Source organism: Pipra filicauda, unplaced genomic scaffold, assembly GCF_003945595.2.
Source record: "Pipra filicauda isolate LSUMZ 115617 unplaced genomic scaffold, ASM394559v2 scaffold65_size3143899_pilon, whole genome shotgun sequence".
Lineage (NCBI taxonomy): Eukaryota > Metazoa > Chordata > Aves > Passeriformes > Pipridae > Pipra > Pipra filicauda.
Window position 1 is genome coordinate 2,862,773 of NW_024104820.1, and position 25,121 is coordinate 2,887,893.

Sequence of the window (25,121 nt, forward strand, 5' to 3'; positions counted from 1 at the left end):
TTCAAAGTCCTCCTTTATTACTGAAGTCTAGTTATAAATGGGCATACAGAGTTTGGCTCTGTTTCCCAAGACCTATGATCCTCTTTCTCAGGATGTTTAGGTTCAAAAAGAAGTTACTTTAACTTTTGTTTTCTCTGAATAATTCAGGGATTTCCAGTTTTTGTCAGCATGGAACAACATTCCCAGCTCTGAGAATTAATTTTTAGATTTCCTTTTATGTTAGTATGTCATATCTTCTGGTTTTAAAGTTTTCTATTTCTGTGTTAGTTGTTACACTCCCTTCACAAGTTTAAAGATAAGTTACTGGAAACTGCTATATTACAGGGAGCAAGTGCAGCTTTTGGCCATCCTCTCATTTCACATTAAAAATAACTTCTAAATAATTCCTTAAGTTAGAACATGGCTCATCTGTCTTTAGCAGCCTAAAGGTTATGGTTAGGTGTGCAGTCTCTGCTAACTTCCCAAATTCATCTAGTCAGGTAAGAGCAGCAAAAAGCTATGTCTAAAACATGCAAGGATGAGAGGAATTTTAGCAGTACCTTTCTTTGACCTCATGTGAACATTCAACCTGGTGACTAGAAGGGTAACTTTTTGGCAGTTGAGAGGATCTCATCTTTAGTGATCTTTAGTCTAGCTTACAACACTGTCCTGTACACATTTCCCAACACACATTCCACCTCTGTTATTGTTACTGCTTGTCAATCTAAATACCTTTTCTGAATGAGCGTCTTGCTGAACTGAAATTAGCAGTTTTCTCATTAGCATCAGTCCGTATCAGCATTCAGACCAACTTTACATCTCCTGCAAAGACATCTTTCATATGATTTGAATTTTTAAAGCTATATTTTGGAAGTCAATGCCTTGTACATAGAACTAATTTTTCATAGGGAATGATTTGAATAGAAACGCAATATCTTCACAGTCTATCTGCCTGCCATAGGTTGTGTCTGACCTTTCAGGTTGACTGAGTGAAGAATCAAACTGCAGCTGAGTCTTCCTGTGGTTGTCTTACCATGACACCTTTGTTTCTGTTGATTGTTTTCTGCAGTGTGGCTTCTTTGACAGAGCTAGACCTCCTCAAGATGACATGGCTGACAGGCAACAGCTGACAAATAACAAGACTACTGATGCATAAAGGAAGAGAGCGACAGTTAAAGTCAGAATCCTGCCTGAGACTAGAAACACAGTGAGGATTAAATGAAGGATTCCTTCCAGCAGCCTTCCTTTGTACCTGCAATTGACCTGGTGTCTTAATCTGATCTATGCAATGTTCTGATAACATGCCACATGACGGCCTCCTTGCCAAAGAAAGCAGCTTTTTCACTGCCTTACAACGATATTCACTGCTGAACAGAATGTTTATCCCAATTCCAGTCAGTCTATGTTTCAGCAGATGCCTGTGAACATGTGTGGTATACTGAGATGGTTCCAGAACAAGCCCAAATCTCTCAAGGAGAGAATGCCTTCATTGCTGTTTTGTCTAGAAGATGGACCAGGACAAACCTTCTGAATGCTACTGTATCATACAGAATACCTTTGAAACCTCCCTAAGAATAAGAACTGTTATGAAATTATTGCTCAGGGAGACAAGCAATGTATCAGTACTGTGACAGTACTTCTGAAAAACAAAGGTAGTCTGTAAAAAACTTTATAGATGGGGCACAATTATTTATTTTTCCACCTTTTTGGAATAAGTATCTGTAATAATAATCAACATAGATTTTGAGAGAAGAAAGTAAAAAAAATAGAAATCATGTCCTTACTTTACATGTAAATAGAAAAGTACACCCATTGTACACGCAGAACACAACTTTCTTGGCTACAAGGAGTTTTGCAAAGCAGAAGATCTATGCAACGCTTTACAAGATGAGACATATGACAAACAAGTACATGTTGTATCTCTTTCAGCCCAGAGCTGGCAGTATCCCTCCCAGATAACTAAATCCATGCACAGCATAGAGCAGGGGATAAGGTACCCTGTTCTTCTCTTGCTGTACAGCCAACACAGGATGCAGTCATTTCTGAAAGACTGTTTTAAGTTATCACAGCCACACTGGTGATATTGTGAAGTCTTACGGGGTTTGGGGTTGGGGTAAATTTTCTTTTCCATTTCTCTGTTACTTTGTTGAAATTGCCTCAAAATGGCTACTCACAATTGTAACTTGAAATATGTGCCTTTTTTTGTGTTACAGTCTACAAGCTGACAACAATTCTAAACTGGTGGCTTCAGCAAAGTTTAGGGCTGAATATAATTATTTCTTAAGCAAAATCTTGCAGCGAAGGTGGGCAGAATTTGTATTTATGCAGAAAAATAGGATGCCAGCCAACCAAACATGAACATAAAAAAGGAAAAATATTTTGAGTTAAAGAGTAAAAAAATACACTTAGAATTATTTTTTTCCCGGTTAAGGGTTCTGAAGAGATGTTTCATTATTTCTGTTCTATCGGCAAATGGTCCGTATCTCAATAGGGGCTTTAAGCTCTGATATGTGCAAATTTGTACCTGAAAGCTTGAGTCTTCCAGTGCTGCCTGTGAGTGTGAAATTAGCTACATTGTGTAAACTTCATGAGGAATTGTTCATTTTCTGAAATCTACACCACACTTGCCTTCTCCTGAGCTCCTCTTCTTTCCTTTCCGTCTCAGCTTCTTGATTGGCAAATGGCCTCATCCATTCTGTCACTTTTAGAAAACTGCCCTTCTGCTTCCTAATACTTCAGGACAGGAGTAGCCATGAGGCATTGTCACTTCTGTCAGTCTGACACAAGATTTTACAGTTTTACCATCTCCTGCATGCAGACTGACCTGTGCAATCCAAGCAGGAGCTGTGTTATGTCTTCATATGCAAGGCAAATTTGCAAGAAGACCTTTATGGAGTCTTTAGCTTCTCAGATGCAGAGTACCCATGAGATTAAATGAGAGGAGGAGACATATGCCTCCAAAAATGGAGGTGAAAGATCTGTGTGCTTCACACAAGCAAGAACCTCCATTTTCTAAGGCTGGGGAGGCCTGACCACTTCCCAGTCCTCCAGAAAACCATTAACAGACTCCTTCACCTAAATGGGTTTGAGCTGACCCCTTGTAGGTTAGAGAGATCAACTGACAAATATCACCACAAAGCAAACCTATCCCATATTTGCACACCTCTGTATCCCATGCATTCCAGGCAAAATTGTCCTTCCATGAAAGACAGTGAGCTTCTAGCTTTTGTAAATATTTAATTGTTGTGTGTAGCAGCTTCTGAAACAAGATTAGCTAGCTCATTGCAATCACATCATCTGCACAACTCTTACTCTGATGAGATAGCACCATAAGGAGATACCGAACATAGGACTTTTGTATGTGCAATACTTTATATTACTTATATACCTGAAGCATGTTTACACTGGCATTTGTGTTTGTTTTTTAAACTTTTGAATATAGTGATAATGATTACAATAAAGAAAAAAGGATTTGAACAAAAATGAAAACAAACACAGCTCTGTTCAGTATTTGTTGCAATGTGTTTTCAATCCTACATTGCTCTGAGGATGGGACTAGGTGACCTAATAAGTTCTTTGCATTTGTAACATCTATAGTTCACTTTTGAGCAATTACTCTCCATTTTAATGATGGACAAAACATGTTCAGATACTAAATTTAAACAATAAAGAACCTCAGTGACTGTTGAGCCTGGCTGGAATCCATTGGCTGCAGCTGTGTAATGTCACTGGAAACCAAATTAGAGGCACATGATCTGACAAACAGTTACTTTGAGCAATACTTTGTTTTATATTTCTACATCCTTGTAGATTAAACTTCCCCCATGGAAATGTCTGGAGCTGTGTGCTGTCAAGGACTGTAGTCTTTATTCCCAGCGTTTGTGGATAGCTTTGGCTGCAAATTGCAAACAGCTTTGTGAAGATTTCTGGGTTTCAGTGCTTGCCAAGAGTGTTTATTCCCTGGGGAGATTGCATCCTGGATGTGGACACTAGCAAGCAGTTGACATAATCTTCCCCCCCAGTATATCAGTAATGTGCTGCATGATAACCTCTGCCACATCCCTACGTGACTGAACTTTTGTTTCAGTGACATCAGCCTTATAATGAGTTACTAAATGCAGCTTTGTGTACTGGTAATTCAGCCTTATGCTTCCCAATGTATGTGGTGAGCTGCTGATGGCTGGGAACACCGCAGTAGTCCAGAGAGCAGGAAAAGCAAAATGGTACTTTAAAAATTAGAGTCTTTTAAAACTCCATTGCTATGACTACCACAGCACTCTAGTAAACAGAAAGACATTCATCTTTTATTTCACATGCTTCTTGCTGAGTTTGAGAAAGGCTGTCGGGTTATTTAATCCATGCAACAGACTGTATCTAGTGTCAAGTGGCATTTTCTGTTTCATGAAAATTTCAGAATTTACATAACAGGGATCAGTACATTTGAATATGTTTTCACTTGCATATTTACAGTTTTCATTTTACCACAGGTTAGTTTTTTGTTGTCACCATTCTGTAACTCATTTACAGGTTTTTCTATCTTCTGCTGGCAGCTTTTGCAGGTTTCCCACGTTAGACAGCTCTTGAAAATGGCACTGATTCTCTCTGCCTTTTAGCTGTGAATTTCTCATTCATTAGCATGAAGGATCTTCTGGTGGGCACGGCATACATTAACTAAAAAGCCTTTTGAAACCAACAAATCACCTAAGCATACAAAGGGGAAAGAAAACCCCAACCAGCCATGGCCTATAGTATTCCACTACATTGCAGCAAGGTTTTTTTTTAATGAAATACCGTCTGACACACTGCGTTTAGGAATTGTTTATGAGTGCGTGTTTTATTTATGATTGTTGGCAAAGATCCATATTAAAATGTAGTGTAATGGTAGTGCCTCTTGACAATAAAAAGTCTTGAATTCAGCTCGTGCAGGCGCCATGATGTGACACAGCAGGAATGCTTTTAATATTGAAGGACTGGTCTTGTTTTGCCTGTGTGTTGTATTTGAGGGGCACTTAACTATTCAAGATGCTATCCTACTGTACACAGTGATTTTTAGAAAAGAAGAATGGAAATAATTGTTCAACTCACTTTTCAGATGGTTTCATTTGTTTTCAACATGTTTCTCTACTTAACCACATTTCATTTGGTTGTGTATTGTTCTGTGTTTCAGTAAAGATTTGTAAAGCAGACTTCAGTGAAGGCTCACAGGAGACACAGGCTTAGATCTGGATTAATCTTTTTCCATTTTAGGCACAGAAGAGGCATCAGGAGTTATCTCAGATGTCTGCTGAGACTTCTAAGAATGTTATAGCGTTTTTGTAACAACTACTCCTATGCCAACTACAAGAAAACCAAGACTTTATTTTTGAGGATCCAACAGTCATCCCCTCCTATGTGCCCTGTATATGAGGGTATATATACAGATATACATATATATATATATATATATATACACATTTACCAGAGCATGGGTAAATGGCACAATTAAACTAGGGGTAGGATGAATTATTCACAGTTTGACTTGGTGCACCAGGAAGAAACTTCCCTGTGGAGAAGGACGAAGACTAAATTTTTTCAGTGCCTAAAATTAGGAAAGATTTCTTTTTCTTGGGGAGAACATGACACCACGGAAGTCCTGTCCTTCAAGCACCACGGGTACAAGCATAAACACAAGGTGTCTGGGCACAAGGGACTTGATATCAAGCAGTTAAGGAGGCTGCAGGATACTACATTAACTATAAATGACAGAGAGAAGGAGTAGGAGGCTCTAGAGGAGAAATCAAACCTTTAAACACATAGATGTTATCACAGAGTAGATCAGGAACAACAAGAAGGTTGATTAGTAGGATGGATGGCTTGGAAATAAGGCTCAGCTACAGGATATGAGAAGTTTCAACCCCAGAAAATAATGAGACTAATGATCTACTACAGTGATATTTTTTTTCACAATGGCCAAATGATTCACTGCTCATGCAAAGTTTAAGGAAAACCATTTCCCTAGTAATTAGATAACGAAAAGAAAAAATATCTACAGCTGTGACAGGACTATTGAGTTAACTGTGAATCTCTCTCATTCTTAAATGAAGGGCCATATTCATTGACTTTGAGAGAGGGAAGGAGGTGGTAAAGACATGACACTTGAATTTCTTCCAGCTTTTGGCTTCATTGCTGTTTCAGAATGACTTCAGTATTTGCTGAGGCTGTGTGACATCTTTCACTGCAGTAGTACAGACTGTGCTACCCGAAGGTAATAGAAAGACATTTCTTTCAAACCAGTAAAACCCAAATCTTTTGTGGAAACTTTCTGTCTATGTCTGGCTTACCCAGCAGACCCGAGGAGTAAAGTGGTGTTTAAGTGGGATTTTTTTTTATTGATCAGTTGTTGCTACATACACTAAGAAGCTTCTACATGCATGTAGGAAGCTTCAGTCCTTATATACAGTTTTAAGTAGTTTAACTGAAGTAACAGATGAAGGAGGCACAATTAAGTCAGCAATGGAATTGAAAAGTTAATTGTTGTAGTGAAGATGACAGTCCTATTTAATTTTGGCTGTAGTGAGTGTCTTGCTTGATATTTTCAAAGTTTACTGTTTCTTTAATTCTACATTTAATATATTATGGTACTAATGAAGCACTTAGACATTATAAACAGTGATATTTGTGTTTAATGTAACAAGATACTTGCTAACAGATCAGACAGGGCAGTTACTCCCACAAGAAGGGAAAATGCTGACACCATAACGTCCTTTGGACATATTCCTTTTGCCTCAAAGATTTCTGGAGCATCTTGATCAGCTCTGTTGGTTGCAGCTGATTTAATATTATTTGATCCATTGGCTCATCCACTATCAACGGGTGTGGATCGCAGGTAATCAATGCCATCTCCTCTGCATCTGCTTCTTGTTTAAAATGCTGAGGATATCTCCCATCTCGTGAACATGTCTGCAGCTTTTCACTGCTTCCCATATGATTGTGAGAATCTATTCTACTTGATTTTGAGGATAAGGCATGTTTAGTCTCCACCCCACTTTTCTAATGCCCATATATACACAAAAAAATCAGTCCTATGGTATCTATTACAGATTATTTCGCTAAGCAACCAGACAAGTCTTTGTTCTGTAATTTAGTAGAACAAAGTAAGCCTGAACTTGACCCTCCAGCCATTTTAAGCAAACAACATCTGTGTGAAGCCATTAGATTTCCACTACATTGACTCACTGCAATGTCTTTAAGAGAAAATCTTCTTACATAACATGTTGTGGACTTCTCAGTGTCATCACTACAGCTGGTATGTTGTATCAAATATATACTGATCCTAGGTGGATCACGTTGAGCTCATTTTATTATCTCAAAAATGCTTTATCTGGAGAGTGGGAATGAAGTGCAGGAAAAAACTGTGAGTTGTCTTTTGCAAGGATGTTCAGAAAGAGATGGTGAGCTTTTAACTACCATCCCCTCAATATGCCCCTCAAAGGGACCTCCTGGGCAGGTTTGCAGGAGAAGGGGAGATGGCAGAGAGGGGTGTTAGCAGCACCAAGGAGGAGCAGTGCCTGGAAAGATGCAGACTGACTCCAGCATACAACATTTCCCCAGAAGAGGGGCTTCTTCAGCTGCCATAGGACTGAGATGCTCTGTGCTTGGCCTCCCTTTTTCCTCCCTGCACTCTCTTCCTTTTTCTTCCTACCTTGCTCCTTCTTGCAGGCTGCTGGCTTGTCTACCCTCCAGCTACCTCACAGATCCTCCTTGTGCTTCCAGGTGTAAATCCCCACCACCACCACAGTGGCACCAGCTCCCCAGCTCTCTCTCCCTCTCTCCCCACTTCTGACTTCACCAGCTTCTTCTTGGCACTGTGATGGGTACCACAGGTCTCCCAAAGACTGATCTCACTCCATGGCCTCTCCCTACCTCCTCTCCAGGGAGGCTTGGGCTGAGCTCAGTCCAGTCAGAGAGGATACAACAACTATGTGCTTCTCACAGGGCTATGGAATGGATACATGAGGAGCAGCTTCTAATTGCCATTTCACACAGGTACCCAAGTACACATCGGGGATGGCATCCCCAAATGACTCATATCCTGCTGTTTCACACACACATATGCCTTCTCAAATATAAAACATCTCTCTGGTCTGCTCTTGTTGCTCCATGTACTGTCTTGTGACCATTTTTCTTTCTGGGCTATCCCCCATGTCCCAGAACAATGCCCTGGCCCATTCCTTGCAGATCACCTCTCCCAGTGATCTTTTCCTAGTTGAGCTCTGCCTGTTCCTCTTGGCTGCTAAGGCAGGACCAGTCCCCAAATCTGCCCATGTACCTTGTATCTTTATAACATCTTCCCCATCACCACCCCAGGCTCTCCAGCTTGTTGCCACTGTACATCAGGGATATGGAAGGGAAGGGATGGCCTTGTGGTTGGGTGCTGGGCTGAACTTGGGCAGTTGGATTGTCCACACACTTACACAGTTTTGGGCAAAGCATTTCATTCCTTGCTTTGTCATCTGCAGTGAGGCCACCAAAGAACAGTGCTGGGTACATCTTGTAAATAATAAGCTCCTCAGGTGGAAACCAGGATTGTCCTATTTCTCTAAGGCTGAAGCAAACTTAAAATGCCATATCAGTACTGAGTAACATCAGCATCCATGGACCAGCTGCTACAAGTTCAAGTACCTGTATTGGAGAAGCATGTGACTGCTCCCGTTCTTTCCCCACGGACTCATGAAACCATACAGGGTTATTTTTTAGCAGCTTATGCTTGCTTTATTAGAGGCACTGGTTATAGCTGGTAGAATAAAGTAAAACCAAACTGCTGAGGAAAGTAGTAGTGGGTACTGTGACTGGAGCCATTTATTCACCTCAAGCCTGCAGAAAAAGTGAGCGTATTCCATTATCATCAATCCAGTACATATAAAGCCACTGAAATGTCATATAAATAATAGTTTTCCAAGCTGCTGTGTAGAACAATTCAGGTGGGAAGAACAATTAATATTAAATACTCTTTTCAGCTTTGGATCCATGAACACTAAAAGGATCAAGCTGGTGTTTCTTTTGAACATAGAATTATCTAGGAATTACATGTCACATCTAGAACTTCTCAGAAATTACTCTGGAGCTTTTCAGCAACAAGCTAGAAATGTAGAGTCACCTTTGCTCTACTGCACCACCTTCTTTGTTTCTGTAACTGAAGGGATGCACAGCAGAGAATGGGAATACAAATACACAAGCAACCATGAATCTGTTTATGGAAGAGGCTTTGGAGGAATGAAAATGTGTGTCCCTGAGCAACAGCCAAGCTGGTGTGTTGACTCAAATAAGGAGTGCTTAAAGAGCATTGAGTTCCTAGGTGCCCTCCAAAAAATCAGACCTGCCTGAAGCTGAGCAGTCAGAAACTATAACACTTGAAAATCTTGGCCTAGGCATGGCCTTTTGTGAAACCTAGGGGGATCATTTCATATTGGCATCAAAAGCTGCCATGAAAACACCAGGAGTAGAAGAGGGTGGCAGTGGAGCCTGTGTGTTAACAATGCAGTTCCTTGGTTTGCCTGGCTTGTGTCACAGATGTAAAGATGACATGTAAAGCTTTCATGAAAACTGTCTTTTCTTCTCCACATACTCTATGGATGTCTACAGCTTAAAAAACTGGTTGAAGAATCAATCTCTTAATTTGCCCTCCAAGTCCTGAATTTTTGCTACACTAAATAGCAGACACCAGCAGACAAACACCTCAAATGCTGGTGCTCTAAGGAGTAATGAGACATTTTTCCACATGATCTACTATCTTAAGTGCTTCATTCAACTCTTAAGGGCTTCCACCAGGACCAGTGGGGGAAGTGCAGGATTGGGGTGTTGGCATGCTTGTACTATGTGCTAAGCATTGAGCAAATTTGTGCCACAGAAAGCCTGCACTTCAAATATAAAATATGGAGCAGCAGATGGATGTAATAAAACAGAACCATACGGAAACAATGACACAATTATGAACAGCATAATAGGCAATGGTCATAGCATGCCAGGGCCATAAGCAGACTTCCTATTCTGGATTCCTAAATTGGGCATCGTAATACCTAAATAGAAGCCATCTGGCCCATCAAGGCAATCCGAGGCATCTCTCCTAGTTACTCCAATGTCTTATACAGCCAGTAGAAGTGACAGCTGTGGGTTTATACTTTTCAGCAACTCCCCTGAGCCCATCCAGCAACATTCGAGTCTGGTGCCAAGGAGGAAACAGCACGCACCAAGTTGGGCTTTTTTTCCTGCCATGCTGAGGGCTGAGGCACTGGGTGCTGTCTCAAAGCCACTTTTCAGAAGAGCACTGGTGTGCAAGGTAGGGTAGACAAGCAGCCAGAGTCTATGCCCACCTCATCTCAGCCCTGTGTTGCCTGCTCTGCTCTCAGCCATGCTGCAGTTCACAGTAGCCCACAGTGCAGTGGGACTACAGAGCTGCAGGTAGAAGTAATGGGGGTCTCTGGCTGCAGTCATCCAAATGGAGTGATATTCTGGGACTGGAAAGTTGTGATCTGTGCCCATAGTAGTGAGCAGTTTGCATCGTCTGTATTACAAAAATGCACAAGGAGGCCCAAAGCATGGACTTTCATGCATCCTAGGATGGTCCTCTCTCCCTAAGTGCCAGAAGGACGCTTGCTCTCCTGTGGTTCCCGGGTGTCCAGCATCCTTTTCTGCATCAAAGACACTAATATCATGAGAGGGTTGAAGCATATGTCTCTTTCTAGACATGTCCATCACACAGTTATGCTCTTCTGAAAAATAAAGGTTGTTCAGATCCTGAAAGGTTGAATAACTTCTAGCATTCACTTGCACTGCTTTGTGGTTGAGCAGAGTAGCCAAGAGGCTGTTATATGCAGTGTCCCTTTCTGCTTCGGTCCTTTCTTGAGCCTGCCCATGTGTGGCGTCATCTAAACAGGCTCAGTGGCTTTGGGCCTCCCACAAACTTTAAGTTATTCTGCACCAGTTGCAAAAGCTCTGGCAATGAAGTGCTCATGCTGAGACACTTCTGAGTATGTGCAGTAAAGCGTGAGCATTTACAGACAGCAGCAGTAGAAGCAGCACTGCTGGATACCTCCACAGGCTGCTGCCCCAAATGGTATATGGTCCAAATTACTTTTTTGAATAAGGCTCCTAAATTCCTCTTAAATCAGTCTTAGGTTTGCTAACAGTTAGTCTAAATGTGGTCCCTTGTCAATAAATGAACTTGAAGAAGTCTGGAGTTCCAACTATGTTCTCTGAGATCCCCAATGAATATCTTGGAAGGTTTACAGCCTTGCCACATTCTGTGGATCATTTAAGCATTTAATTTGTCAGATGCTCAGAGATTCACCATTTTCATGTTTAATTTCCTGAATATACCAGGCAAAATTTTTCAAACTCAATCACTTACAACGAGCACCTGTATTTGTATATCAATGCCTTGCTCTGCCATGCTCTGAACCCTCATGTCTGAAAATCAGCCGCTCTAGATACCTACATATGGCTTTAGGAACCTAAGTTTTGGCAGCCAAATTCATGTTTGTGATACTTTCACATGTTTTTAATAACAATCTAAACATAAACCAGACCAAAAAAGAGAGAAGTGAGGGAAAGGAAAAAAAAAAAAACAATACTCTGTAGGATATCTATGTGTTGACATAAAATATGGAATAATCCCTGCCTACTGCATCTATGTGTGCAGAGTTTTCTTTCAAATGTGAATTATTGAATCAGTAGTTCAGACTGTCCTTGGAAGAGAACTACTGTATCTCACACTTACCAAAACAGCAGGCTCCACACTGAGATGTTTTGCAGTGGAATTCATGCTTCAACAGAACGTCTTCACTTGCTGCCATGTCCTTACCTTATTTTCCTGGCATTTCTCAAAGATGAATTTTGGTGTCACTGATAAGTGAAGGTTTTTGTGTTTTCTGTTCTTATGCTGTTGTATCAGTGGGCTGCAGCTCTGGGCATCAGGCCCACTCTGCAAACTGACAGCCTCAGGAGGGCTTCTGGGTGAAGAAAAAGTTAATGGTATGATGCCACGTTTGGCAGCACAGAGGAGATGCCCAGGGTTGCTGGCATCAGAAATTACTTTGGTTTTAAATTTGCAATTTGCCAATGGGATTTGTTTTTAAACTTACAAATATGGTAGGCTCATCAGCTTACCTTCAACATCAGAAAAAAGCTGCCTGAAGCTCCCTTGACAAGCTGTGCTTTAAGTTTGTTCAGGAAAATTAAACCCACATTTTTTGTTTCATTAATAGGGGCAGGCAGCACACCACCACATCAGCGGAGTCAGTACAATGGGGTGGGGAAACACTATCTGAATGATTTGAGACTGCTGCTATGATTTCTCCATCCAGTAGACTAAAGGCCAAAAAATCCCAAATTTCTTCTGGGGACTACACTTACCTCTCTCTCTCCACAGTGGTTCTCTGGTGAACAGCAGAGCTGTGAGCATGTTTGGACAGGTCCATCCACAGTTCCTCCGGGAGGAGAGCACGGGCTGGGGATTTCAGTTAAAAGACAGAGCACCTTTATCAGCACTTCAGCTTTAACCACGATGCTGTTACTCACCAAAAAGGCCAAAATAGCATCCAGTTGTGGTCCCCTCATTCCTGCCCTCAGTCATAGTGTCAGACAGGGCTCTCAGGCTGGGGAACTCTTTTATCATACCTAGGAAGTGGTTCAGCTGCTGTGACCCTCCAGACATGAAAAGCAGGAAGTGTTTTTCACACAAAGACTGGAAGGGCATATGCCTATGCCCAAAACTTTAACTGAAATTCAGAATTATCACCATACTCTCACCAGAAGAACATTTAAGTGTGAAAATTGAGTGCTTTCACTGTGTACCTTCTTCCTGCTCCAGAGAGAAGCTACAGAGAAGAATGAGAGTTGTGGAGCTGCCACAGCCTTCTACATACATGTTTGCTGTGATAAAATCCTCCCAAGCAGGATGTGTCCAGAACCTTCAGATTTCAGTCTGGCCCAGAATTTGCAGCAGGAGCTACAGAGGCCACAAAGTTCCTTGCTCAAGCCATAAATTTAGGCAAAGATTTCCCTTTCTGTGTTTGCACCAGCACATGCATATTCCTTTCCCATGTAATGTTAGGTAAGAAGATGAATTTCACCTAGACAGAAGCATCTGATGGGGTTTAGCACTTCCATGGCTTTGTGTGTGTGACTCAGCTCACTGGCTGTTGTCAGATGTTCTATAAAGCCTTCTTCATTCTTTACATTCAGTACATCTCAGTTTGGCTTACACCAACCAAAAATCTTTTCCATGTTTTTCTTCCTTACAAGGAAAATAAACTTGTAAAGAGGGAGAAGTGAAGGGTTACATCTGGAAAGAGTTATGGCTGTGGCTCAAAGGAACAACTGGAATGCCTGTAATGCGGAAGTTCCTTCCACAAAGTCATTTCTTTCCTCATCTTGGGAAGTACAGATACAGGCTGCTGCTGTTCACAGAGCATAGCCCCAGTGCAAATTCCAGTGAGGGATGCCAACAGCATCCCTGCTGAGAGCACGGGTGGTGATTTATGGCAGTGCTACCCACTCAGCCTCATGGACACCATCAGGAGCATCTCAGCATCAGAAACTCTGCCTGTGTTGAAACTAATTACAAGAAGCCCCAGCCATAATAGTAGCAGCAAATTTTATAATTGGCTAATTCTTGGTACATAATTTTTGGTACATATTTCTGACAAACTGAGTGCTTGCAGACCCCACTGAAGTCAGCTGGCATTGGGGATGTTGGCAGAGGTAAAGACCCTTTGCCCAGATGTTAACTCTGAGATCAGCGGCACTGAGTCCACCACAGCCTCACAACTTCATTCACCTGTTACAGGTATTAGGTTGGAGGGCGACATCTTCCACCTTCAAGCTCAACTCCAAATTTTGAGGAGCATGTGGAATGAAGAAAGTAAAATGGTTTTTTTCAGTGTAAATTAGCAATGGGGGAGTACATATACAGAGGATCCAGCTCACATCTCTTACATGTCTAGGATTTCCCTCTGACTTCAGTTCTCAAGAGTTGGGGTTGACTTTTTTTCTTTCACACAGGTGAATGATATGCAGTTCAAAACCACTCCCTTTCCAAGCTGATGTAGTTTGTCATTAAATTGTTTTTAAACAAAAACTTGATTTCTTGTTCTGAAATTCAAGTTTTATCTGCATCTGCTTTTATTTTTAAAATAAGGTTTTAAAAGAAGAAACTCATCCAGACACTTAAGAAGGCTCAATTTTTGAAACCATTAATATTTATTTAAGCAAAATTTACAAAGCTATTTTAAATTCACGTGGTATCTGTAAAACTATTGCCTCTTAATTTTTTTACACAGAGTTTGTGAGTTTGTTAGTTCATATACAAATTAATTTTGGAATAATGAAAATCAGAGAAGATAATAAAACAAACTATGAGGCAGTAACATTTAGAGTGATGGATTTATTTTTATCCATTCATAAGGCATAGAGTGTTTGTATATAGAATATCCTGCACACTGTTCTTGTTTTGCTTTTCCCCAGCATGCCAGAGTCAGGACAAGGTTCTGTGACAAATATTGAACTCTACTTGTTTTTAAAAATGCCATTCAGTGGAGAACAAAAACTACCATTCCCCATTGTGGATCTTCCCTTTTTTGCCTGAGATATTCTAGCTTCTCTTTGCAGTCACTTTTTCTTTCCTTTTTGAAGTGTCTAATACAGAACAAAGCTACACCAAAGTGAAAGTATTGATTAAAAAAAGAATTTGCTATTCCTGATGATGTTTAGTGTATTTTTGGAAAGGACTGTGAGCAGAACAGCTACCAGTGTTCCAAACAAGCAACATCTGTAGTGCATCTAGCAACTGACTTCTCAAACATTTCCATGTGTGCTTGACTTGCATCTCCAGCAACTATTCCTGGTAGTTATATGTGTCACGAGAATGGATGTAGAGGAGAAAATATGTTGGAAAACAGGGAAAATCACTGTGGAAAAGCTTGCACAGACACATGGAGATCTCCTTGCTCACTCTTGGAACAAATCCAGTGGTCCCTATTGAAAGCACGGGTCTAACAGTCCATCATGATGAATCTAAAGACTATGCTGTACCTCAGATTTTGCCATTCTTCATGCTTGAGTGCTTATTTGCATCTCCTGAGCATCCAGTTATGCAGGAATTAATTATTAAATTCATCTGAGAGATATTCTGATTTGCCAGCTATTTAGCTGTCCTCACTATTGAAAATTCGTGTCTCAATTGCAGTCCAAATTTATTTTACTTCAGCACACAGCAGTTACTTCCTCTTCTTACACTTTACTTTTGAACAGGGAATTTGCTATCAATGTTATATCAATATCAATATTTTATATAAGTATTACAGTAATGCTTGTGTTTCCTATAGAATTATTGATAAAAAACTTCAAATAACACAGGAGCAGAATTGGATACGTCTAGAAATACACTCACTCATTGAAGACACTTCAGTGCCAATGTTGTCCTGCTTCTAAATCATAATTTGTCGTATATTGTCTATTTAGTTGGTAATCCACCCAATGTGAGCCACACTGATTCTGATTGAAGCTACTTTGCAGTCAAAGAACCCTACAAAATCAAATGTTTTAAAGAACTCTGCCTTTCATCACTGTTGCAGCTTTTATCAAACACATTTATACTCTCATTTTTGAGATGCAGGTACACAAGAGCAGATTTCCCATCAATGCTTCTTGATAGACCAAAAAAGTATGTTACCCACACTGCACTATTAACACACTAATGTGAAGCCAGAGCCATTAGCAACAGAGAACACAGGGTTACTCAGGAAACTACAGGATTTATTCCAGATGGAACTGTTCCATGTCAACCTCCTTTTGAGGTACTAACTTAACCCTAACAGTTAATGCAGAATCTTTTCTTGACCTACTGAGGTGACATCCAGCAAGGAAGGGATAAATCATTACATTTTACCCACATTTAGAAAACGTGTACCACTGACAGTGACAGTTTTAGTCAGTCCCAATGATAAAGACAACCCTGTTTCCTTGTCTAGCAGGAGATTGGTTGCCCTGCCCAGATCAGTCATGTCTGGGCCCTGAGTTTGTGGGTGTCTCTTCTGCTTTAAACAAATGCATTTAGATGGGAAATGCATTGTTCTGAAACCAATGCTGAAGAAAATAATTCAGGGAGGTGGTGTGGTGTGCAAAGAGAGCAGGAAAAGCTTGTGAGCATTTATGCTACAAAAAGTTAATTTTGGACTTGTTCGTCAAATGTAAAAGAGAATTCCTCTTTGGAGGCACTGATTTTAATGGTAATACTATAAAAGCTATAAAAGACTCAGGAGCACTGAAAAGAAAATTGCATCCCTTTGTCATCACAAAGTCAGAGCTGCCACCAAAACCTTCCTTCTCTCCACATGTGGTGGGGGTTGGAAGAAAGAGGATGAGTATGTCTTTGTGGATATCTTGACTGGTGTGGGAGAGCAGCTGCTCTTCTCAAAGCCTTCCACAGCTTTCTTAACGAACAAGGAAAGGGAAATTGAAAACTGGAAGTTGATAAGCATTCTAGCTTACCCCATTTCTGGTTTCCTCATATTAGAAACACACAAAATGTAGTGGGAGATAGGATGCCTCTGTATGACATTTCTGTTGTAAATGTGTTAAGTGTTATAACTGTGTGTACAGACATACTGACACAAAACTGGTGCAATCATACTTAAAGTTTGGCCTTTACTCCTAAAATGGAAAGCAGCCATGTAATTATTTACCATGACAAGAATAAAATAAACCTTGCATGCAGCATAGGTTTAAGGGGGGAAGGAGGCGGATTTTAGATATAACCATGCTCTAAGGATCCTGATTTGGCTGGGTTTCCATTGGTTTTTCTTTGGGAAATATTTCTTATCAAGATGGTTTTTGGGATCTTTCTCGTCTTTTCTGTTCCTTGGAGTTTTTTCTTAAAGAAAATGTTTTAAAATTTTAAGTATAATCACAATTTTTTATTCTTTACCTTTACAAACTCAGAGGTGCCCTAGTTTCTACCCTACTCAACATAGACTGCCAGGCAGCTGGGGGAAAAAATGCTTCTTTATAAATTGAAGCTCATGTTTCTTCCTTTCTTTACTCCCTTGTCCAGTCACCCAGATTAATTCTGAATTGAGAACATAATTTAGAGCCTTTATTGCTTTCCCTGATGCCAGAGGACATCTATTTTTTTTAATGGAAAATCTTCATAAATAATACTTTGCTTAAATAAATGTGCTACAGAAACTGAATTGTTCTGAGCCTTTTCCACCCAGGCAGCCTGCGAATGAACGGCCTCATGGAAAGGGCTGGGACACGAAGCCAGGACAGCAGTTGAGATGTTTACTAACTGTGGTGGGATGGTCTTCTCAGGTGTGACACATAAACACAGCCACTCACCTGCGTATCCACAGCAGCCTTATTAACCCTTGTTAACATCCTGATCCACACTATGCTGTGCGCTGATGTGCCATGGCCAGGCACAGCAGAGGACACCCTGCACGGGCTGGATTCACAGCTGCCAGAGCTGCTCCTGCCCCTCCACTTCCACCAGCAGACATCACACCGATATAAATGACAAATGTGTTGAGGGGAATGAGATTAGATAAGGAATAAGAAAGAGGGGGGAGGCAAAAGAGAAACGCACTCCTTCTGCTGACATGTCATCACTGGAACATCTGCCTTATGTCTGGGTGTGCTAATGATCTCCTCTCTGAAACCCCACTGCAATATAATTAGGGCTGATAAATCACAAGGGGGGTTTTTTGGAGTTTTTTTCTAGTTTTAAGGTCCCAGATGCTACAGTGGAAAAAAAGGAGGCAAAAAGAAAAGAATGGGCAGTTTATCTCACCTAAAATCTGCTGAGTGCTGACACAAAAAATGTAACTTTAAAAAGATACCAGACTGCCATAAAACACAAAAAGAGCAGGTTTTTTCCACTTTTGTCTGAATTCCAACTCATGCACAAGGTATTCTTCATGACTTTCTGGGGTTTTTTGTGGGTAAAATAAAATAAAAAAAAGGAGCCTGTTTTTCCTAGTCCTTAAGACTTATGTGTGCATATATATATATATATATATTTATATATATGTGTTCTTGACTGATGAACTTTTATGCACACATGAGCTTGTTCATCCAATAAAAAGTAATTTAAAAAATCAGGCCATAAATTATAGGATGATTTCATTGCAAAGGTTAGGAGAAAGTCAGAATTGTTTGCTAATGTTTATTCTTTCCCTCTCTAGGACATACTCAATTACAAGACAGTATATATCAAGGGCTTTTCCAGTTCTGTTTGTACACATTGTCTCCCACACCCTCACACAGTGGTAGGAAGCAGAGTGCATACTGTTTATAAAGCTAAAGCTGGACAAACTATCTGCAACAGATTGATTAGCCTGTGCCTCCATCTTGCTCACAAATTCTCTGATAGTTGATCCTGGTTTCAAATTAGTTTACTACTGAGATTTGTCCCAGCAAGGGACAGATTGGAGGAGCTGAGTGTCAACTGCACCACTGGGGGGCTGTAGCAGCTTTTCAGAGACCCAGGAGGAACTGATTGAAGTTTACAAACACTGACAAGCAAGTCAACGCACCACAGGACTAGTAAACATTGCCTGGAGTCGTTGTCTGGAGTTTGTTAGTACAAAACCTCTCTCTCCAAAGGGTTCTGGAAAAACAGCTTCCAGATCATCAAGGTCTGTTGTTTAAACCAAAACAGGGACAGGCTCCTGCAGGAAACCGACACTACACTCCTGTTGTCCTTCATTGGTCTACCACTTCCTGTATTTCCTTCATTAGAAGACATGCCTGGTACTCAGTTCTTTGATGATGATGATGATGATGATGATGATGATAGTAGAACTAGAGAAAAGTGCAGAGGATGGTGTCAGTAACCACAGGTGCCATTATCATTAATAACACACAGCAGTGCCAACGTCAACTGACGTCCTACATATGCTTTCACTGTGCAAGACATGTTGGTGCTGGCATTGGCCTTACACCACAGTGGAGAGCACGGTTTTCAGAGTATATAGTCCTAGAAGTGCATGGTTTGCTTTGCATCCTTCTACACCTCAGTGAATTTCAGTCTGGGAGCTGCACCTTCTGTCGGGCCATAGGGGCTACTGAAAGCCTCTGACCCAGTCTGTCTCTTTGTAACAGTTGATCTTCCCTCTAAATGGAGGGCGACCATGTGCCATGAGATGGAATCACCCTTTGCTCTGGCTGGTGCTAATGCAGATGAGAGAGAACAAGCACTTGCTTTACTGTTGATTAGTCCACACATGTGCAGAGCTGGACATGAATTTTAATAAGACCATTTCCCACTGTACTGAAACGCTTTGGCCTTTGCATGAAAATAAAAGACAGAAGTAGTTGGCTAAGGGTCCTTCTGGTCACCTACCCTCCCTGAAGGGGGATTCTAAAATTCTTCTTGTGCAGGTTCTGAGGTTTGAGTGAGAGGGTTGCCCAACAGAGAAGGAAATTAGGGGGTGAAGCGCAGCTCTGTTTTCCAGAAGTAATGCCTGTTACGCCAAAAGCACGCAAAGCAGCTGGAAAAACACCAAAATTATTCACAATTCAGATACCACCACACTTAGGCAATAAGAAGAGAAAAGCTGCACCTCTGCTTATTGCCAGTATTTTAAAGACATGCTTTGATGAAACTCAGAGCTGCATTTTAGTAACTTCATTATTCTAAAACTACAAAGAGGTTGCAGAAAAGCAGATTGTTTGTAGATGGACAAGTCTCCTGAGGTTGGCTACTAACATGATATCTTAAATATCTGCTACTGAGACTCTGCTCTCTTCATAAGGAGTCCAGGAAGCATGTGATTGAGAAGACCTGCAAGGTCATCCAGTCCATCTCCTTGACAGCGTTTGTTATTTTGTTACTCCCTGGTTTCCCATGTCTTAATTTAAACTTGTCCTTATTTCCTTTCTTGCTATCAACCATATGAATCTCCTTTAAAATAACTGCCCTCCTCTCGGTATCAGATCAGATAATAGAGTACATATTTCATGTCTTTTGCTTGTAGAACATGAAATTAGTCTGTTTCCACTAAGAGCTCAACTGCAGTTATTCATTGTTGTCCTCAAACTTCTTTTTTTGCTGGTTCTGTGCACTTTGTTTTTATCAGTTGTGGCAAATAGTCCCTCTCTCCCTTACCCACTCACCTGTGAAATTTCACTTGCACTTAGTCACACAACCTTTTTTAATCATCTCTTTAATAATTAGTGAATATTTGGATCTGCCTCTGATTTTATTTTCATGAAAATTAGCAGTGATGAACTTCTTGGGCTAAGATAATGGCCTTTCACTTGTTCTTCGTCAGAATCCCATTCTTCCTTGCTTGCAGGTTCCTTACCTTGCTATCTTTATAATTCCCTTGAGGCCTCTTTCTCACCGTCTTCCCACTGATGAACATTTAATCTACTTGTAATACTTTCATTATTATTTCTTGTAACACTTTTATTTTCATCCCACAGCCCTGGCTGTTGGCTGCTTGGCAAGGCTATCCTGGCATTTTCTGAAGGAATTGACTTCAGGATAACAACTGCTAGTTACAACTTAAAACGAGTGACTAGTCACAATTAATTGCCCAGGTACTAGCTTTCTTTGACCTTGTCTGCTTAATCATGCTTATTTAAAATGCAACTGAAAAATATGTCAGTTTTTCAATAGATTTCATGATACTGTAGCAGAAAAAAGATATAGAGAGACATATATAGCTATATAGATATATGTAGATATATACATATAAAATGTCATTACTGATCTCCTTGCCAGCACTAAGGATTTTCAAGCAGCTGCCACTCTTAATACTGCCCCTTACTAGAATGCTTTAGTGGCTTTTGGATTACTATGAAAGCTGCCCGTCATTGCAGAGTTAGATTCCAATTAACTACTTCTGCCCCAGCTTGCTTGAAAAAACAATTCATGGGATTTTTCAGGGAGCAACACATCCTCCAAAGAACAATTTTCCATCATTCTCTGTGTCAAAGAACTTCCAGATCAAAAGCTGAAACAAAGTCTGTTGACTTTATCAAGACAAAATGCTGTGACTTCACTCAAATGAAATGTTCTGATAAGGCCACTTTGGTATTCCCAGAACTCAACTTTGGGGAATACTTGGTATACGGGGGAGTGTGAATTCTAACTTTTCATCCAACTGAGATGGAAGCAAATTCAGATGGCTAATATTTTTTTTCTCCCCCAGAACAGAACTTCAACATTTCAACTAGCTTACAACAGATTCCCATTTACAGTGCGGATTTCCTGTCTGCTCTACAACCTTCTCTAGGAGTTTGAGGCTAAAACTTTCTGCTCTCCTCCTCAGTAGATCAAATGACTAAAACAGTATCTGATCTGTAGTAGCCAAGGGCTATAGTTTTAAAAAAACTTCATTTCCCTCTGCCTTTTATTTTTGTTTGCCCAAGGAAGTGTAGAAAAAGCAAATATTATCTACAGACATTTTTTTGGTTTTCAGGGGCCACATGCACAAAGTTCCCCCCTCCTTGGAGCTGCAACAACTTTCCCTGTAGCTCTCTGTGCTAACTCATGTATCCTTCCTCTTGTTATTTGTTGTGTGTCTTCCAAAACAAACACAACTGCAGAACCACAGGATAGCTTCAGATTGCAAGGCTTAGGATCAAAAACGACATCAGCTTTAGGCTGGAGGCAACACTGCTGCTCTTGGGGATTTGAGTTAAACCTCTCTAAAAGGCTGCTATTTTTTTCTTCCCCCTATAAATACTAGAACAATGTTCACAACAATGTCTTCATGTTTTTCAAGAAGCAGCAGCCACTTGATTTCTTGTTTTGATGAATAAGAATGTTCCTGCAGCAATTTTTAGTGGGAAAACTTTATCCTATAAATGCACTCTGAAAGAACTTTCTAGAGGATGTGGGATGATTATTGGTATAGTCAGGAGGGCAAAATCATGTTCTGTTGGGCTTCATTTGTGTGGGAGTGTGGGGAACTGGAATTCCAGTTCAGCTTGTTTCTGTGTATGTTAATATGTGGTCATGCATTGCACAAGATGGCATAACCCATATACTGCATTGCACTCAGCACGAAAGACAAAAATGGCTTCATATTATCTTAGCACTGTTGCTCGGTTCCTAAATAGCCTTTTCAAACAAGTGAAGTACCAGTTCCCCAGACACTACAGGAGAAGGAAAATGCACATGAACTCCAGCAAATCATCAGCAAGACAGTCTGTTTTAGAAGCTGAGCTTCAGCTAGTAAACTCTGAAGATTTGCTGTTTTAAAGATGAACCAGGAATATATGGAAATTTGTACCTTTTGCACAAATGTGAACCAGAATGCACAGGACAATCCATATGTTCTGTGTGATAATGTATTTGCTTACCTTCAGGGAAATCGGAGAGGCTTTGGGCAGAGGAGTGCAGGCAGACACGTGTTTTTTCTGCCTGCACTCTGAGCTGGCAGGAGAGGAGTCAGCTCCCGTCTGGAAGTTGCACCATCACAGTAGTGTGGCATTGTGACACACCTAATGCACACACCCACCTCCCAGCACTTGGTCTATGTTACAGTTCCATATTGTTCATTATAAGGCCCCATGACTCCAGTCAAACATAGGAAATGGATACAACTTCTTTGCAAGGTTATCAAATACATGAGCATCACACTCTGCTGAGTTAATCACATGCCAATATTAAGTTGGAAAAAGAAGAAAAGGTCTTAATATTTTTAATTAAATTTTCATCTCTTCAAGGCTATTCTTCTGACTCATCTGCTCTCAGCTTGCTTCTCAAGGTCTAGTCCTACTCGCTCTCCAGTCACCTGTACAGTTTCCCCATAAAAAGACAGCAAATATAACATGGTATTCCAATGTAAAACATAAGTAGAAAACTTTTCCTGACTGTAGGAAATTTCAGATTTCTTTCAAGGGACAGCTCTCAGGATTCTCTAATTGATGCTATGATTGTTGTGAAAGAGAGAAAAAAATCAGAATTGAAACACCGGAACTTGATATTTCTAAATGTTTACTCTGATTTAGTAGCTCTTCCCTTGATGATGTAACTCATGGCAGGTAGGTAGTATCAATAAAAATATTTTAATTCACACAAAGGTAATCTCAGTTACAGAAAGTTTGAAGTTGTGCTTCCTTGGTGCAGCTTAAAGTAAAGACTCAGTAGAACTGCCTAAATATTAGAAATAGCAAGCAACACATGATCTCATTTCTACCTGTTTATGATATTTCAAGAAGTTTCAGGGGCAAAAAAATAATTATGAAATATTTATGTATAATATTTAAATGTTACATTTAAAATAAAAAGATATACAACGGCTTTGGCCACAAACCAAGCTGACAGCGATAGCCAGCTGCCCAGGACTAGTGGGTCTCTCAACTCACTCTCGGAGGTGAATATAATACCCAGAAAGTCAGAATTCTCTAACTCTGTACCACATATAGTTTGACCAGGATGGTAGCACAAATGACCCCAACCTCCATTTTATGCTGTGGTTGGTTAAATCAGCTGTGGAAATGGGGCTGTAAGAGGAACAGGGCCTCTGTCAGGGGCTGTAAACAGCACTTCTGAGCCACTTCACTGTCTCAAGGATGTTTCAGATAGTGCTGTGTAATCACAGTCAAACAGCAGAGTTGAGAGGAACTGACATAATATTCAAGTATTTGTTTTCACTCTGAATAAGAAACAGATGAAATATGCAGAATTAAAAAAAAAAGTAAATAAAAATACTTGGAACGGTATCTAAAGAGTGCACTCAAAACAGAAGAAAGCACTTTCTCTGTTTGCTTTGAGAGTAGAAATAAAAAATGCAAGAAAGTTAGAGTGAGATATAAAAATGCAGAGGAGGGCAAAAAGCCCACAGAAGTGTGTCCCTAACATAAGAAGGGTATGGAACTGTTGGAGCAAGTCCAGAGGAGGGCCATGAAGTTGATAAGAGGACTAGAGCACCTCCCCTGTAGTGATAGGATGTGGAGTAATGGGTACAAATTGAAATAGAGGAAATTTAGGTTAGATTTTAGGAAGTAATTCTTACTGTGAGGGTGATGAGACACTGGAACAGGTTGCCCAGAGAAGCTGTGGATGCCCCAACCCTGGCAGTGTTCAAAGCCAGGATGGATGGGGCTCTGAGCAACATGGTCTAGTGGGATGTGTCCCTGCCCATGGCAAGGAGGGTTGGAACCAGATGATCTTTAAGGTCCATTCTCACCCCTTAACCCCTCTGTTTAGGGAAGTGTTCAAGAGGCGCCTAGATCTGGTGCTGGGTGATCTGGTTTAGTGGTTTAGGGGTTACAGTGGTAGTGCTGGGTGGACAGTTGGACTCGATGACCTTAAAGGTCCCTTTCAACCTTGACGATTCCACAAACATTCTATGTTAAGCTATAAAATAATTTCTAAATGGATTCAGTGAGACCAAAGAATTTGCTTTTATCTTCAAACCAGAACCAACAAAATGGGATGCCTGCCCTGAGGCCCAGAGCTGTCCTTAGTGCCCACCTCTACCTACATTTTGCCACCAGGCACGGGCTGCGCCCACCCCCGGGCAGGGGGAACCTGCACCGCCCGGGGGAGCTCTGCGGGCACACGGCTCTGTCCGCCCAGTGACAGGGCACAGGAGGGCCCAGCGCTGCCCTCGGGCGCCTGCCCCACCGCCAGCCCAGCCCAGCCCAGTCCCAGCCCCAGCCCAGCCCCAGCCCCAGCCCAGCCCAGGCCCAGCCCCAGCCCCAGCCCAGTCCCAGCGCCAGCCCAGCCCCAGCCCCAGTCCCAGCCCAGCCCAGCCCCAGCCCCAGCCCAGCCCAGCCCCAGTCCAGCCCACAGCCAGCCCAGCGCCAGCCCCCGCCCCCAGTCCCCAGCCCCAAGCCCCAGCCCAGCCCCACCAGCCCCCCCGCCCAAGCCCAGCCAGCCCAGCCCCAAGCCCCACCAGCCATGTCCCAGCCCCAGCCAAGCCCAGCCCCAGCCCCAGTCCCAGCCCCCCAGCCCCAGTCCCAGCCCAGCCCAGCCCCAGCCCAGTCCCAGCTCAGCCCAGCCCCAGCCCCAGCTCCAGCCCAGCCCCAGTCCCAGCCCCAGCCCAGCCCAGCCCAGCCCCACACGCACCCGCGCCCTCAGCGCCGGGGCGGCCGCGCCAAGGCCGGTGTGGCAGCGCCCCCCGGCGGCCGCGCCGCCCCCG

General features: G+C 41.6%; 1 protein-coding gene and 1 long non-coding RNA gene across 2 annotated transcripts in view; one reads left to right on the forward strand and one right to left on the reverse strand.

The window, feature by feature from the left end:
- ITGA8 (integrin subunit alpha 8) overlaps positions 1-3,668 on the forward strand; it is a 109,882-nt gene extending 106,214 nt beyond the window's left edge. Inside the window, exon 30 of the mRNA XM_027720540.2 lies at positions 1,049-3,668. Coding sequence (XP_027576341.1) covers positions 1,049-1,135 — 87 coding nt within the window. The 3' untranslated portion in view covers positions 1,136-3,668. The remainder of the gene's footprint in view (positions 1-1,048) is intronic.
- A 5,075-nt stretch (positions 3,669-8,743) lies between these two features.
- On the reverse strand, positions 8,744-12,455 carry LOC113987618. Its single transcript, XR_003540595.2, has 3 exons — positions 12,370-12,455; positions 11,819-11,966; positions 8,744-8,832 (listed from the first exon to the last, which is right to left on the reverse strand). It is a non-coding gene; the product is annotated as an uncharacterized LOC113987618 (long non-coding RNA).
- Between the last annotated feature and the right edge of the window lie 12,666 nt (positions 12,456-25,121).